Source organism: Thermobia domestica, chromosome 14, assembly GCF_964235325.1.
Source record: "Thermobia domestica chromosome 14, izTheDome1.hap1.1, whole genome shotgun sequence".
Classification (NCBI taxonomy): Eukaryota; Metazoa; Arthropoda; class Insecta; order Zygentoma; family Lepismatidae; genus Thermobia; species Thermobia domestica.
In genome coordinates, this window is record NC_137467.1 from 83,087,262 (window position 1) to 83,105,886 (window position 18,625).

General features: G+C 32.6%; 1 protein-coding gene across 1 annotated transcript in view; it reads right to left on the bottom strand.

Annotated features, from left to right (window-relative positions):
• Positions 1-18,625, bottom strand: part of LOC145670239 (cytochrome P450 4C1-like) — a 231,101-nt gene that overhangs the window by 75,655 nt on the left and 136,821 nt on the right. Inside the window, exon 3 of the mRNA XM_081738635.1 lies at positions 14,609-14,715. Within this exon, the coding sequence (XP_081594761.1) occupies positions 14,609-14,715 (107 nt within the window). The remainder of the gene's footprint in view (positions 1-14,608; positions 14,716-18,625) is intronic.

Sequence of the window (18,625 nt, forward strand, 5' to 3'; positions counted from 1 at the left end):
TGATCATTTCGTAGCTTCTCAGCATCATTTGAGTTAACGATGTTTGCAAATTATGATCATTACACAGCTCCTCAGCATCATCTGAGATAATGATGCTAGCAAATTATGATCATCTCATAGTTATTCAGCATCGTCTGAGTTAAAGGTGTTTGCAAATTATGATCATTTCATAGTTGTATGGCATCGTCTGAGTTAACGACGTTTACAAATTATGATCATTTCATAGTTGATCAGCATCATCTGAGTTAACGATGTTTGCAAATTATGACCATTTCATAGTTGTTCAGTATCATCTGAGTTTACGATGTTTGCAAATTATGATCATTTCATAAATTCTCAGCATCGTCTGAAATAACGATGTTTGCAAATTATGATCATTTTGTAGCTTTTCAGCATCATCTGAAATAACGATGTTTGCAAATTATGATCATTTTATAGATGTTCAACATCGTATGAGTTAAAGATGTTTCCAAATTATGATCATTTCGTAGCTTCTCAGCATCATCTGAGTTAACGATGTTTGCAAATTATGATCCTTACATAGCTTCTAAGCATCATCTGAGATAATTATGTTTGCAAATTATGATCATTTCATAGTTGTTCAGCGTCTGAGTTAATAATGTTTGCAAATTATGATCATTTCATAATTGTTCATAATCTCAGTTAACGATGTTTGTAAAGTATGACCATTTGATAACTGTTCAGCATCGTCTGAGTTAATGATGTTTGCAAATTATTATCATTTCATAGTTGTTCAGCATCGTCTGAGTTAACTATGTTTGCAAATTATGATCATTTCATAGTTGATCAGTATCGTCTGAGTTAACGATATTTCCAAATTATGATAATTTCAAAGTTGTTCAACATCGTATGAGTTAAAGATGCTTCCAAATTATGATCATTTCATAGTTGATCAGCATCGTCTGAATTAACGATGTTTCTAAATTATGTTCATTTCATAGTTGTTCAACATCGTACCTATGAGTTAACGATGTTTCTAAATTATGATCATTTCATAGTTGTTCAGCATCATCTGAGTTAACGATATATGCAAATTATGATCGTTTCATAGTTGTTCAGCATTGTGTGAATTAACGATGTTTAATAATTATGATCATTTCATAGTTGTTCAGCATCATCTGAGTTAACGATGTTTGCAAATTATGATCATTTCATAGTTTCTCAGCATCATTTGAGTTAATGATGTTTGCAAATTATGATCATTTCGTAGTTGTTCAGCATCGTCTGAGTTAAAGATGTTTCCAAATTATGATCATTTCATAGTTATACGGCATCGTCTGAGTTAACGACGTTTACAAATTATGATCATTTCAAAGTTGTTCAACATCGTATGAGTTAAAGATGTTTCCAAATTATGATCATTTCATAGTTATACGGCATCGTCTGAGTTAACGACGTTTACAAATTATGATCATTTCGTAGTTTCTCAGCATCATTTGAGTTAATGATGTTTGCAAATTATGATCATTTCGTAGTTGTTCAGCATCGTCTGAGTTAAAGATGTTTCCAAATTATGATCATTTCATAGTTATACGGCATCGTATGAGTTAACGACGTTTACAAATTATGATCATTTCATAGTTGTTCAACGTCGTATGAGTTAATGATGTTTGCAAATTATGATCATTTCATAGTTGTTGAGCATCGTGTGCTTTTGTAGTGTAAATTGAGAGTGCTACTGAAATGGTTAACAGCTTTAGATTTGTGTTGTGTTATTATTGTTTCTTGGTAAGTTTTCAGTGTTATGTGCACGTTAAGGCAATGTATCATGAATTGAGGAAATATTGAGAACGTTACATTAGAGAATGCCAGAACTAATTATAGAATGCTTGAGATGCTCCGATGTGAAAATTAATTATGCTCGAGCATTTATTTATAATTAAAATGAATAAATGTTGATATATGATGGAAATGGTAGTTGTGTAGCGGTGCAACGTATATTATAATTAGTTCACATAAATGTTAAGAAATAGTAAAAACTACGTTTCTACCGACTTTAAAAAAGCGGTAAAAGCAGAGAATAAAATAACTCACCTATTTCTAATTTTATTAATACTTATTTAATTTATCATAAAGCAATGACTTTACGAACCTAGCTATCTAAATAGCTGTATTATATTGTCTCTACGTCCACAGTATTAATTCAATTTATACGTATAAAGAATGAAGTTTGTGCCAAAGTAAAGAAATTTATGCCTAACATAAAATAGTTTCAATTCTAGTTTTATATGGCATTGATTTGTTTAGCTTGACAAAGATTTTACTTTTCGCAAATATATAATAGTAATAAAACTTAAAATCAACATACAGGTTTTTAGGTGGGTAGGTTTCTAAAGTCATTGCTTTATAACAAATTAAATTAATAGGCCAGTCAATAAGGGATAATTTAGGGTCGAAAAAGGAAAAAAAATGGTGGAAAGCTGGAACAAATTTTATTTTCTTTATATAAGTGTCAGTAACAACATACTAGTTTTGCACCACTCTACCTCCCCGGATTTGGCCGCCATCTTCGAAAAATGGCGCCAAAAATTAGTTTTTTGTAAATATCTCCTATGGAAAGCATTTTAGAGCAAAACATGTTATTACAAAAAATAATCTACATTAAATTCTCTAGAAGAAATGTTCTCTCCATTTTTTCTCTAGGATGCACCGTTTAGATGTTATAGGCGTGGGAAATTAACGCATTTTTCTTTCAGCATCGCTTTGAAGTAGAACCTTAACGAAAATTTTCTGATACTATTTTGTTTTAATGATTTTTCTTATATAAAATATAAATTGATGTATTTTTCATTCATTGCAGGTGTGACTGAGGATAAGTAATCAGGTCTATTAGATCATCTATGTTCAAGATGACAGCTGAAAAATGTTTTATCTGTGAGAAATTGATGGTGTTATATATATGGTAAAAAAAAAGAGGGGGACTGAGAAGTGTTACACTTCATGAAAAGAGTAGAAAAGTTACCAGAAAAAAAAGAAGTAGCAAAGCATTGTTATCACAACGTACTTTATCACCTACGCCGATAACCCTTGTCAGAAGTACTAAGATTTAATTTTCAAGAAACCTTCCTGTTTTGTAGACAATGTACATCAGATGAATTTTTAATGAGACAGGATAAAAAAAAAAAAAACTTGTGAGCGAGCGTGAGAGTGTACATCGCATCGAAACAATTCAAGTTAAAGATTCTATTATAGAAGCTAACAAGGAAGAGTGCCAATTTTCATTCAGTGAAAACTTGAATGGTTTCGACGCGATGTACACTCTTACGCTCACTCACAAGTTTTTTCCTCCGTCTCTTTAAAAATTCGTCTGATGTACACTCATGTTCAAAATTATTGTCGCATATCTATAAATATGTTGTTGTAGGAATATAATTTGATAACGAATTCGCCCAGTATTTCTTACAATGTTAGTATGTATACAAACGGCAAAGATACCGGTATGTATGTGGCAAATTTCATATTAAAAGAGCAGTAAATACGAACAATAAAACGAAAATAAAACCTTCTTGTCCACTTTACAACATTTTGTTTTACTCATTCTAATTTTTGTATTTATAATTCATTTCCTATGAAATTTACCACAAATATACATTTCCCGATTATACACAAAGTATCAGTATTAATAGTACTCTGCAAAATCATTATCAAACTATATATTCTTACAAGAAGACAGTTATAGACATGCAACAATAATTTTGGACATGAGTGTACATTGTGTATAAAACAGACAGGCTTCTTGAAAATTAAATCTTAGTACTTCTCACCTAAGGGTTATCTGCGTAGATGATGAAGTACGTTGTGATAGCAACGCTTTGCTAGTTTTTGTTTTTGTGAAAATTTTTTTACATTTTTCATGAAGTGTTAACACTTGTCAGTCTCTTAAGTTGATATTCGTTTCCATCTTTCACTTTAATACTGCAGTTTACTAATGTTTTCAGTTCTTTTTCTCTTACTATACATATAACACCATCACAGAGAAGTTTCTCACAGATAAAACATTTTTTAGCTGGCATCTTGAACATAGATGATCTAATAGACCTGATTACTTATCCTCAGTCACACCTGCAATGAATGAAAAATACATTAATTTATATTTTATATAAGAAAAATCATTAAAACAAAATAGTATCAGAAAATTTTCGTTAAGGTTCTACTTCAAAGCGATGCTGAAAGAAAAATGCGTTAATTTCCCACGCTTATAACATCTAAACGGTGCATCCTAGAGAAAAAAATGGAGAGAACATTTCTTCTAGAGAATTTAATGTAGATTATTTTTTGTAATAACATGTTTTGCTCTAAAATGCTTTCCATAGGAGATATTTACAAAAAACTAATTTTTGGCGCCATTTTTCGAAGATGGCGGCCAAATCCGCGGAGGTAGAGTGGTGCAAAACTAGTATGTTGTTACGGACACTTATATAAAGAAAATAAAATTTGTTCCAGCTTTCCACCATTTTATCCTGATTTGACCCTTCATTGACTGACCTATAAATAAATAATTAATTTTATATAACTAGGTATATAATTTTCTGCTTTTAAGTGTTTCTTGAGGTCTGTTATTTTCTTTTATTTAACTTTTCTACTTTTTTCGTTACCTGCGTTATTTAGGGAAGTGCCTAAACTAAAGGTAGGATTGTGTCCCCGCGTAGCGTAGTTGCTAACGCTCTTGCCTTCGGTGCGAGCGGTCTCGGATTCGATTCCCGGTGGGGGCACTCGGTCGTAAAAGTGTGAAACGCTTTTTTAGGCCAGCCACCCTGAATAAAGCTTTCCTGGGTTTTCCTCATTCACACTAGGCAAATGCCGGGGTGGTATCTAACTTATAGGTCCCAGGCAGCTTCCTTCCTTCCCCAGTCCTTTCTTCCTTCCCTTTTCCCGTACAGTGTGCTCGCCGAGGGAAGTCATTCCTCAAACGTGACGGGCTAAATGGATGCCGGAAGCCCAAATCTAAATCCTAAATCCTAAAGGTAAGATTCTAACTTTCTAAACAATAGGTCGTCATACGGAAAAAAGTGGACTTATTTTTCTATCGGTCTACCCTGGACACATCTCTTGGATTGCGGAGAACGTAAATACTAACGCAATAATATAAACACTTGCTGAAACTATGAAATTTTGCTACTCTTGTCTAGAATGAGTAAAATCTCAAATTACCTCTGATAAAATAAAAGAATAAGAGTAAATGTTAGAAAAATCTCATTCATATCAGCAAGTGAAGCGATGGCGAAGAGAGAACTATATAGCGCAGAAAATCCAGTGAAAGCTACCAACTCAAATTTCATTTTGTACTTTTTGTTAACTGTAAGTTATCTTATACTACATCCCTTTCACTCTCCATTTACAGTTCTAGAGCCAGTATAATAAAAAATATTGACTTAAAGAGCAATACCAAGGATTCAGAGCACATAGATATATAAAATTTCATTTTCACATCCCTCAAAAGGCATATCAAGCAGAGTTTTTAAGTAAAGTGCTTTGTGTCATTTTTGTCTTGTTTTCTTCACCGTTAATGGTGTTTTAATAGATGCATCAGCTATATATGCCAAGAATGCTTAAAATGTATGTATTTTGAATTACTTATTCAAAAATTGTATTATTTGTAATAAAAATTGTAAAGAAATTAAAAATATCGGATGCCGCCTTTTTTAATTGTTGGCCGACTTTCCAGTCGAATTGCCTGTCATATATAGTTAAGAAAATATATTAGAGTAAAAATTGTCATTGTGGAAATTCAAGATCATAAAAACAATTTATCGAAGTTCGTGAAAGAAATGTATAGTCACAATAGAGTAATAATAGTTTACATAAGGTATAACTATAGTCAAGATCGTGAAGGAGTTCCAACGGGAAGAAGAGAGCCAGTTACCCAGTTAGTCAGGGTGTAAAAATTGGAAAAAGTGAAAAATAAATGAAATGAAGGCCTGTAAAGCAGTTGTGGATGGATGTAGGTGTATTCATGAGTATTTGTAGATGTGTAAAATAAGTGTACGGTGAAAAATATTCACTTTAACCACTTCCTCTTCTGTATCTCACTTTCAGAGATGTTGACACTATCACATGCACCGCGGAACTCTTGTGTCATTCTTAGTACATTTTTGTCGTTCTACTAAAATACCTAAGTTACAGTCTACGAAGCTAAATTGGTCGTTGAGTATAACAAAATACTTTGGATAGGTTAATAATTACCTGTACCTTGGGCAGAAAGTGCTCATACATATGCACTATACTTCATAGAATGTTAATTTAATAATAACAGAAGAAGAATGTTTTTAAGATATGTAAGATATTATTATGGGATAGTTGTTGCTATGTACATGTTTATGGATACCGAGTCAGCAAGTTTGTGTGCTTGACAGTGTTAAGGAAAATATATTATAAAGTATATCAACTAATAAACCATTTTTAGCACTGTTTATCGACGTTATCATTCTTATATAAAAGGTGAGAACGATAGTATATAATTATTAAAGATTACTACCACTCGAGATTTGTATATCATATTTTGTCGAACCAGGTTGACGACTACCCTCGGTAAGTCGTTGCTAAAAATTTTTTTTTACCTAACCCGGGAAATACTGCAAATTCACATCCCGAAGCAGAGTAAGGTTGAATTTACTTTTTGTCATATAGTTAATGAATACAAATTTGACCATATTACGAAGTGGTAGAACAATTATAAGAAAAATGGACAATGAAACAATGGAAAAGGAGTCCCATAATAGTGACAATGGTGAACATAATGTAGCACCAGAAATGACATCATCAGAAGATCGAATCTTGCTAGTATTACAGCAGCAATTGATGCAGATGTCTACTGAGTTAAAGCAGACGATGAAGCATAACTCTGAAGAATTAAGTAGACGAATAGAACAGAAGTCTGATGAATCTAACAAACAATACGAGGAATTAAGCAAACGAATGGAACAGAAGTCGGATGAAACAAAACAATTAATTATCCAGACGATGAGCGATATCACCTCGCAGTTCGAGGAAAAGTTAAAAGGAATATCGGAGCAATGCCAGAGTAATCACAACCACCTGAGCCAAGAAATCAGTGATATAAAAAAGGATTTAGAAGTAACCGAATCTTCTGTTCAACAACAAAAGATCCAGGTCATCAGTAATGCTAACAACATACGTACAAATACGCAATTGTTAGCTACGTTACAGGAAGAAATTAGAATGCTACAGGTTAAGGACCACACATACCACAATAACCTGTGTGATGGTCGCTTGGAGTTTCCACACTCACCAGAGATGAACCCACCTTCGTCGGTATCTGATGAGGATATCATTTTAGAAGAAATTCATCCGAAGAGTACAGATGGACGAAACATAGATGGTGTAACGACACATCACGTCATGAATAGGAACTGTCACCCAATGGGTACATGGAATGATAAAAGGAAGGTAAAATTAAGTGTTAAGATGAGTGAAATACGAGCCATGAGTAAATTCAGTGGTAAGTGTAACGAGAATGCTACTTCTTTCTTAGAGAAATTCCAGGATGAGTGCAATATAATGTGTATAGATAGATCACAATATATGAAATTAATCCCTCATGTATTACTCCCACCTTGTTCACTATGGTTTAAAGCAGTACGTGATCACATCAGTACATATGAGGAATTCAAAGCGGCATTGATCGCGAATTATGAAAATGACTTTTTGCTGGCAAATAGAGATGCCACCATTAGAAATCAACACTTCAATCCTCGATTGCATAAATCTGTTGTAGAGTTTGTTGTAAATACATACAACGAATTAAAGGTCGTTAATCCATTGCAATCGGAATCGAGAATAATAGCATCAATTCGAAATTTGCTTCCATTTAAGTTACAACAGATCTTATTTTCCACACAGTGTATGAGTTTCAACCATTTATTAATGCTTGTCCAATGCTATGAAACTCAATACCATGCTATGAATCAACAAGCAGGAATGGGTAAAAATAAGAATAATTCAGATCATTTTGTGCCTGTTCGGAATTTGAATATCCGAAGTGTGAACAATACGGAACATAACCTAAGCCGAGTAAATTCTAGCAGTCAAAACGAGCAAAATAGACAAAGTTATGTAGGGAATCCGCCTAACCTAATTAATCGTAGCAATCCATATGTTAGACCATATAATCAAAATAGGTTTAAAAATAGACGGAATGTATGTCGAAATTCCAGGAATACAGCGAACTACGTGGATAGACGTAATGGGAGGACAAGAGATGTCACTTCGCATCAGGATCCAGGTATTGAAGTAATGTCTGTACAGAACAATAATACGGGACATAATCATGATTGTGCTGTGCAATGTACTTTATTAGAACCATACACCAGTATAAATTTAAACTAATTGCGGCTGATGTGGTAGGGGTTAAACCCATATCAGCTGTAGATTCTCATGAACATTTACCTAGAAGTTTAAGTGATAATTCTTATGAACATTTATCTTCCAATTTATATGTTCATGTTAATGATGAAAATGATCTTTCACATGACGTCTCTGTAAGTAATTATTCGGAAATAGCAATTAATAGATGTCAGTACCAATTTATACCTGTTGTAAATCGTTGTTGGTTTGAAGATGATACTGTCAATGATGGTTTTAATATTGAAGAAAATTTTGTATTTTTAAAATCCTATAGTACAGCTAAAATACCTATTAAAGTCAATGGGTTAAGTACTGAAGCTTTACTTGATACAGGAGCAAATGCCTCTCTATTATCGTATTCATTGTGGAAAGCAATTACTAGTAATTATTCGAATCCTAAACTACAAAAGGCTGAGAACCTTATCATAGTTGATTTTACCGGTAAACATAAAAAGAGAGTAGCTGGAATTACTCGTGTGACAATAACTATTCAAGATTTTGAAATATCAATCCCTATTCTGGTAATAAAGGAACTTAACGAGAAATTAATTATGGGTTTAGATTTATTATCACAATTAGGTGTCATGCTTGATTTTAAAAACCAAACGTTGACTATACCGGGTATACCTCAGGAAATCGTTCAGAAACTGCTTCCAAAATTAGATAATCTTGCTTGTCAATATAATGATATTTCTCCTACAGTGAATAATGTTTTTGTTAGTGCAGAAAGTGGTAAATTAAATGATCAACGAATGGAAGACACACAAAAATTGGTGGATGTAAAGGACGATGTATTGTTTTCTGAGCGTGTTAAATCACTCGAAAGCAGCCTTGATTTTGCTGATAATACAGTAAAAACTGACTTTAAGGATATCTTATATAAGCATAGAAATGTCTTTTCAGAACGTCCTGGGCGTTGCAAGGATTTTGTTTATTCTTTTAAAGTTAAAACAGACAAACCCATAGTAACTAAGCCCTATATAATTCCATATAGATACAGGGAGAATGTACGTCAGCAAATTACAGATATGTTAAGAGATGGGATCATTAGGCCTTCCCGAAGCGTCCACCTTAATCCATTACATGTTGTTCCAAAGAAAAATGGTTCTCTACGTGTGGTATTAGATTTGAGACGCACGAATTGCCACATTGATCTGGAACAAGTGAGGTATCCTCCAGTGGAAGAAATACTAGCTTCTTTACAAGGGAACACTGTATTCGGAAATTTAGATCTAGTGATGGCGTATAATCAGGTCGAATTACATGAAGATTCGACAATTATAGATTCTTCCAGTTTAGTGAATATGGTAAAAATCCGAAGACATAGCAAATTTTTGAAACGTAATTCACAAGTAGAGTCTTTGCAAGAAGGAAAATATCGGATCAAGGTCAATGACTTAGTTTTTGTTAAACAACATCCACAAAGTAACATGTTGTTAAAGAAGATTTATAAATTTTGTGACATTTTCTCAAGTCCTTATTTATGTTTTAAGGAAATAAATCCTAAGGTTTTTGAATTGTTGAACGCTAAAACAGGTACGTCAATTGGACTTCGTAATATAGATGAGTTAAAGATTTGGAAACCTACTCAGTATACAAAGGAAAAATGGATGCATCTAGTGAAAGAGTTAGTTGCGCCTGACATTCTTGCTCAAATAAATAGGAATGAAGAATACTGAAAAAAAAAATATAATACCAAAAGGGTGTTTTCTGTTTATGTAAAAATAGGCTTATTTTCTTCCATTTGGTTATTCTAACGTAGGTTCTGTTTAATTTTTGATCTTTGTTCAATTTTATTTTCTTTGATTTTCATTAACCAACGATAAGTTTTCAAGGATTTGAATTCTTTCTTATTAATGTGAAGGATTATAATTTATCTTTGATTTTCATTAACCAACGATAAGTTTTCAAGGATTTGAATTCTTTCTTATTAATGTGAAGGATTATAATTTAATTCATGATTGATTAACCACAAAAATTGTTTTCATTATATCAATTTGTATTGAAACTTTATTGTTCAAAATAAGTATTAACTAAATTAAAGATTTGTCATAAATGTATCTATATATATATATGAAATGTAATGAAGATATATACGAGGTGCGATCAAAATATAAAGTACATATGTAATTTAAGAACACTATTGTAAACGGACCAGTGGTTCTTGAAGATAAAAGCCAAACTCACTTATGACTTTTATATTCAGTCCATTTGTCGGGCGACATTTTTATATAACAAAATACTTTGGATAGGTTAATAATTACCTGTACCTTGGGCAGAAAGTGCTCATACATATGCACTATACTTCATAGAATGTTAATTTAATAATAACAGAAGAAGAATGTTTTTAAGATATGTAAGATATTATTATGGGATAGTTGTTGCTATGTACATGTTTATGGATACCGAGTCAGCAAGTTTGTGTGCTTGACAGTGTTAAGGAAAATTTATTATAAAGTATATCAAGTAATAAACCATTTTTAGCACTGTTTATCGACGTTATCATTCTTATATAAAAGGTGAGAACGATAGTATATAATTATTAAAGATTACTACCACTCGAGATTTGTATATCATATTTTGTCGAACCAGGTTGACGACTACCCTCGGTAAGTCGTTGTATGAGGTAGTTGAAAATGAAGGAATTATTGCAGATGGTGAAATAATGCGATGTGAACCAAGTAATTGCAGCGATATTTTCTACATGGTTGGGAGGAAACCCTAATTACCAAGGATTACTAAACGGCGTGACAAACATCTTGACATTTGAAGGCGGCGCTCCAAGTTCCCTTTAAATGCTGCTAGCAAATGAAAGTCCAGCGGTATTGCCACGTTTATTTTGTACACATCTATCCTCTGCCACCTGATCGCACTACAGTTCGTCTGCTTAGCCATAGGCACACCCCTTAGCACTCGGCAACATCGCGTCAGAGCTTGCGTTTTATTCGTTTAACTGAAATGCCAAGATGTCTGTTACAGGCTTTAGGTCATATACGAAGCGCGAAGCATGCTTCAAGGAAGAAATCACAGGTAAAAAAACAGGTCTTCATGTCAGAATTGTTGATTCATTGACTTTTGGAATTATTCGTGAACATTTTAAATTTGCTACAGATATAGCTTTTCTATTCTACAAGCTGGTATACAATTAGATAAAGTGAACGAACCACCCTGCTGGTTAAGTTTTTTCTCGAAAAATGTACTAAGCGACCAGTCATGGATGCTTAGAAAAATAATAAATGCGTATTGTCTACTACGTAACTATTGAACACGTCATGTTATTTGTTGGGGATTATCTACTATGTTTTATTCTAGACGAAACTGCAGACTATGAAAAGTATGTAGGATACGTATTTTGGCTGCCTCTTTAACTGGTGACCCGATGAAGTCAATGCTTTTGAAGATATATTGCTTAGATAAAACTGATGCTACAAGTGATGCGTGCGTTGAACGACATTTACAAGTTTTTATATAAAGATAGTATTAAACACAACAAAGTGTAGTTTGTCCTAACGACCAGGCACCATATAGGCTCTTGTTTATATTCAGATAAATAAACAATATACTGTAGAGATAATATCTCTACAGTGAAATACGTCATGCTACATTTATGTGAATTTGTGAAATCAAAATATTGTGAAGCCAATCGTTTCGTTGTTGAAATAATTTTAATAGAAAGTTCTACTTAAGAGTTCTTAACGTATCCAAGTGTATAAGGAGACAATGGGACTGCAGTTTCCTCCAGATCTAGTTGTCACAAAATGGAGCAGATAGGTGTGTGCCGTAGCATTCTATTGGGAAAAATTTGATAAAGTAAAAGATTTCCTCGGAAAACAATCCGTCAGAGGCAGAGTCTGGGAACAATGCTCAGAAACTTATTGCTAAAGAAGACACTAATAAGAAACTGCATGATGTTCAAAGTACTTGTCGACTACATAACGAAGTTGGAAGCACAGTGCATTTCGAAGCAGTAACAATGGAATATACTTCAAACTCCAAAGATAGTCCGCAGCGATAATCAACCAGGCTTGACAGCATTTTGGTGAGAAAATCCGACCTCTCATAAGTTGGACACCCACTATGTGACGGTCCAAGATTTTGCCGTGGAAACACAGTATGTTCTCGCGGTGTCTGTACCCGTTGAACACTTCTAGCAGTATTAAATACTAATGGCAAAATGAGAAAGTCTAACATTCTCCAACCTTGGGGTGATAAATGTTGTCAAATTCAATTAATTTCTGTTTAACTCTTCCAACTTAAAACGTCAACAAATCGAAGGTCAAATGGTGATATTTATTCGAATGTTCAATTAAAGACATTTTTCAAGTGACCAAATATCTAGAATTTGGTTTTAAAATATTAAAATTGTGTTTGCAAAGTATTAGTTATTAAGGTAGTTTTCATTTCACCAAAACCGGTGGTTTTTTTTTCACTTTTCCATCCACCAATTTCAGTACTTTTTCCACCAAAAATTTTAGTCCTACTTATAACATAACCGTAGTCATGAGTAGGATATTTATATGCGCATTGTTTTCTTTTAGAGAGTAAAAATGAGCTCTCCGAAGTAACGACGTGTTAAAAGTTGTTTCCAGTTGGTATGTAGAATGTTTTCCAGCACATTTTTACCCTTTATGAACTCATATTCTTTTCTTCTCTCCACATCTCCCCTTTCTTCTTTTCTGCTACTTTTTATTATTATTATTATTATTATTATTATTATTATTATTATTATTATTATTATTATTATTATTATTATTATTATTATTAACCAGTCATTGTGGATTTAGAGTGCTGTTTCTTCTGCTAGAATTTTGACAAAAAAGAGAAAAATCGCGTGAAATCAAACCAAAGACTTGTATCACAGCTGGCTATTGAGACATGCTACCTTCATATTTGATTCTAGTATTTCACTCAAGTTTCTTGTTATTAACGATATTATATGTTTACAGGGGATTTCGAGAATGTTATTTTACTCTCGCTCATAATTGTTCCTTTTAAAAATACTTAACGCATATTTTTACACAGCCAAAATTTAAAAAAATGATCTACATGTATGACTGTATATATATTTTTTAAAAGTCAATAAGCAAGATCATTAAGCCTGAATATATTGGTTTGTAGTTGTAGAATTTTGCGTAATCCGGTATAAAGAAAAAGAGGTGAAGTGAATATTGAAATACAGTATGTTCGGTAAACCATTTTGGTTATAAAATGATCAACGTAAACAATGGAAAACTACTGTATGTAAAGTTAGCATTAAAAGATGCAATGTACAAGTTCTTAAAACTGAACATTAATATATTGTATTAAAAGACTACAAAAATCGTTCCACATTAGTAAACTGTACAAATATGTCTTTACCCCATCTGACACTCACGATTGAGCTTCAACACTACCTAATCTTATGTTATTGCACGCTCTCTTTCCCTTCTTCGTGGTGCCTTTTTCTCAAGTCTTATTTCACACACGAGAAAAAGGAGTGACGAAATATTTCTCATACACGGGAGACTTGGGTTCGATTTCTTATAGGAGCTGATGTGGTTCAGATCCCATGTGAAACTGTAGGTTCACGTCTCACATAACCTCAGTGCGGGACAGGACACTAAACTTTAAATCAAGAAACAAAATTTCTCTGATGGCACTCCCATCTTCAAGTAAAATAATGATGAAACTCCTCTTGTAGGTTGGAAACACTATAAACCAGACACGCTTTTGCCACAAACACTTAATCGAATGAGAATGAGGCGAAACGAGATAACCCCCGAAAGAAACAAACACGATTTTGTACACCATAAATTCACATGGTCTGGATTTGAACCAAAGATACCTCGGACAATACAAACACTACGGGCGCTTATTACATCCATGCAAGATTATATTCACGTGTTAAAGTTGCAGTGTAACTCACATTTAATTTGTTTTTCAGTCATTCACGCCAAAGATAGGTACTGTAATAAATTCAATAATAAAACATCTTCCTTTACCACAAGAACTTCCACTGTCATATGTTGTCAGTAGTATGAAGCTCTGACTTAAGTTTTCTGTTTACAGATTGACATTTAAATCTGGTTTGTGTCTGTGTGTGTGTGTGTTTTTTTTTTAAGTTAACTTACGCCACTGTAACTTTAACCATCCATATGGCAGCTTGTTTCCACAAGAACAAAATATGAAATCGAATATTTGTAGAACAGACCACACATATTATTAGTGTACTGTATATTCTTACCTTTATATCGTCCGGATGATTTATGACTACGATAGGATGAAATGAGAACCATATTCTGCAGTAGTATTCGTAAGTTTTATGCATTTCTTTAACTTGTTCAAGTAGTCCTGAAAAGTAGAAAAGAAAATAAAGTGTAGAAGTTTATTAGAAATCGCTTTTTGAGCAAATAATATTTATTAACAAATGCAGCTTGTTCATTAAATGATGACATACTAGTAAAAACAATGCATACGTTAAATTCAACACAATGGTTCTGTGTTACCCGAGTTGAGTCACATTTTGACGCATGCCTGGTGCTACTTCAACTCCATCGCACTTTGGAGTAAATTGTTAAAATGGTAGTCGTTAGAACAACTAAGTACTTACATGACTGATGAGGATTCATTTTACTAATACGTCATTGGTGTTGTTTTATACACAATTGCCAAACAACTAATTTTACAAAAGCATTTTCTTTCTTAATAAATAGACATGACTCTCATGACAGATAATAAAGTGCAGCCTAAATTGTGTAGTCGCTGACGAAGAATATAATAATAATAATAATAATAATAATAATAATAATAATAATAATAATAATAATAATAATAATAATAATAATAATAATAATAATAATTATTATTATTATTATTATTATTATTATTATTATTATTATTATTATTATTATTATTATTATTATTATTATTCAGAATGTGCAACATGTAAAGTAATTTCAACAATTAATCCATTAGTCATGTTTTCTTCACTTTGTATACAGTCAAATATGCACAAGCTATAACAATCACAATCTCTACATTTTATTAAGTAACATTTAGAAGCAATTTTGTTTAAATATTGAAAATTTCAATTGAAATATATCCAAACCCATAGAATGTATTTTATTACCTGTATCACATATCCTATACAATGGAGAATTTTTAGCTAAATTCGTTTTGTTATCAGGCGTATAAAACATTCGTCTGAACCTCAGATTTTGATGGGGGCAATAGAATTGTAATTTACTTATGAAAAACATATTATCCTCATCGTTATCAATAATATATGTGTTTTTCAAGTACAACACACATTGAATGAACCTTCTATCTTCCAATGACAAAAGCTGAGAAATATAACATACATAACGAGTTGGTATAGCATTAATTTTATAACTAATATATTTTAACATTTTCTTTTGTACCTTTTCTATTTGTTGTTTGGATTTTTGATAGAATGGTTCCCAAATTATAGAAACATAATCTAATATTGTTTTGACAAAGGAGTTGTATAATGTTCATATTGTTTTTATATTTCTAAAATGGCAACACGATCGTTTAATAAATTTAAGCATTGTAAACTCCTCATTTCTTTTGATATTTATATGATATGTAAACTTAAGAATTGCATCAAACCAGTAGCGTAGCCAGGATGTATGTTTGGGGGGGCCCAAGTGCTGTTATAGGTACATATAGAAAAATTACAAACAAAAAATATATAAACATAAAAATATATTTAAAAAATTACAAACATCAAAGTACCCAAGTACATTGTCGGACCCTTTTGGAAGGGGGCGTCTGGGCCCCTCTTCCCTACGCCACTGCATCAAACCATACTCCCCGATCCCTGACAACTTCTTTCCTTTTCAGAACTTGATTCTCTGTAACATATCTGTAAATTTTTTACAATCATTCCTTGTAGAAATGTGTTTGTATAATTTGGTATATTCAGCAAACAGCAGACATGAAGTATATTCGATTTCAGGTAACTCGTTTATCATAATTAAAAAGGGCAAAGGAATTAAATTAGATTCTTGGAGTACTCCAGAATATACAGAATACTGTTTAGATTTACAATTGTTATATGTTACATACTGAATTCTGTTGCTTAATTATGGCTTAAGTAATCCGATTAACTTATTTGAAATACCAAATCCTTTAATCTTATTAAGAAGTATCTCGTGATAATCAAATCAAAGGCTCGCTTAAAATCTGTATTGACTACATCAATTTGGGAACTTTCGTTAAAAGCTTCGCTAATTGCTTGACTTATATTTAATAAAATTTGTTACTATTGATTTGTTATGTCTAAAACAATATTGTGATTCTGTAAGATATAGCGAAATATGGTTAAACAAATGCATAATTAATTCGAATATTGTAACTGGGGAAGAAATCAAACTTATCGGCCTATGGTCGTGTATTAATTTTTACATTATTAATTTTGGGAATTAGACATACTGCTATTTTAAATTTTGTAGGAAAATAACACTGAGTAATGGACAAATAAATATATAGGTCAATGACTTAACAAGAAATTCCTTACAACCTTTAAAATATAAAATGGTATATCATCATTACTGATTAGCCTTTTACCTTTCATTTTGTCAATAGCTTTAATTACTTCTGATTCAGTAATCCTATCTAATGACATTGTATCTACAATTGACAATAGGAACGACAAATGGCAGGACTTATAGTAATTTGAATGCTGTAGAAAATGTATACGTTAAAAAAACTATTTTTTTGCGTAAGTTCGTAGGAAATATAATGCGTTGTTTGTTACTCAATATAAATGTCAAATATACTGAGAAAAGCTTTGCTCGTAGCTCAATATAAAAACTAATACAAATTATCAATGTCAATTACTAAATACTTATTGGGAGTCAATGTGTTTGCTTAAAATTACGGTATAAGTGTATCTAGCTGATCCACATGATTTTGAGCAGTCTGTAATACCTTTGCTAAATCATTGTTCTTACCAAATGAAAGATATCACCGACGAATATAAAAACTATTAATATTATTACTTTATCCCAATGACAGCGTTCACCATGCTAACTAAGGTGTTACTAACAACACGTTTTATATACAGGGTGCCCCAGACAACATGTTGCACAGCTTGTGGGTAGATTCGTTGGACCAAACTGATTAATTTTTCTCGATACCATTTTAATGCTAATTGAGGATGCTCAGGAATCTCGAAATAAAGATTTTCTCAGGTATCGCGAGAAACAGTGACGAGAAAAGTCTAGGAAAGACATAAACCTAGATTTATAACACTATAATTTCACCACTCAGACCCAGTATGCGTAAAAGCGTAACCAGCTGTCGAACAAAATGTCACAACTTTTAAATAGCCATCGCCAATCTCATGTTTGGGCACCAGAGACTTTTGAACGTGATTAATTTCACAATCAAATTTTGTTTTTTGTGTACTTGATGGGACAACTCCTATTTTTTTGTTTTCAAATAAGCGTATTGCGAGATAGATTTTGTTTTTGTAAACATTTCTTACGCGGACTGACTTTTGGTTAACTTCATCGTGTTTATATATAGGGTATTTCAAAACTACATCGACAACGTTTGGGAGGGGATTCCTGACACCAAGATAAGACAAAAACTATAGACTAACCTGGGTGCACAAATTCTTCCTTTCGGAGTTATAGACTGCCGGAAACATGAAAAAATGTACTTTAAAGGTCCATAGCTAAACTATGGGACCTACTGTAGTCGGGTTAACATTTCACTTAGGAACTAGTATGTGCCTTATTCAAATATCCATGTTTCACAATCCTGTAGTACTTCCGAAGCATTTTTTAATAGATGTAGTTGGTGAGTACTTCAAATTATATGCCCGTAGAAAACTTCCTCTGTAAAACTTGTTGCGTGAGTACCTTAGGACTTCGAAACATTAATTTTGGGATAGGGCACATTAGTTTCTAAGTGAAGTCTTGACCCAACTACGGTAGGTCCTATAGTTTTGGAGCTATTGACCTTTAAAGTTCATTTTTTTCAGGTTTTCGGCAGCTTATAACTCCGAAAGGAAGCATTTGTGCACCCAGGTTGGTCTATAGTTTTTGTCTTATCTTGGTATGAGAAATCATCTCTCAAACGTTGTCGGTGTTGTTTTGAATACATATTCGTTGCTGTCAACAATTATCACACGTTCAGATTTTTTTTTTCATGACGATTCACGATGATGTTAGTAAACCTGATTTTGAAAGCTCACCAATGCAAATGAAGACTTTCTTTCACCACTATG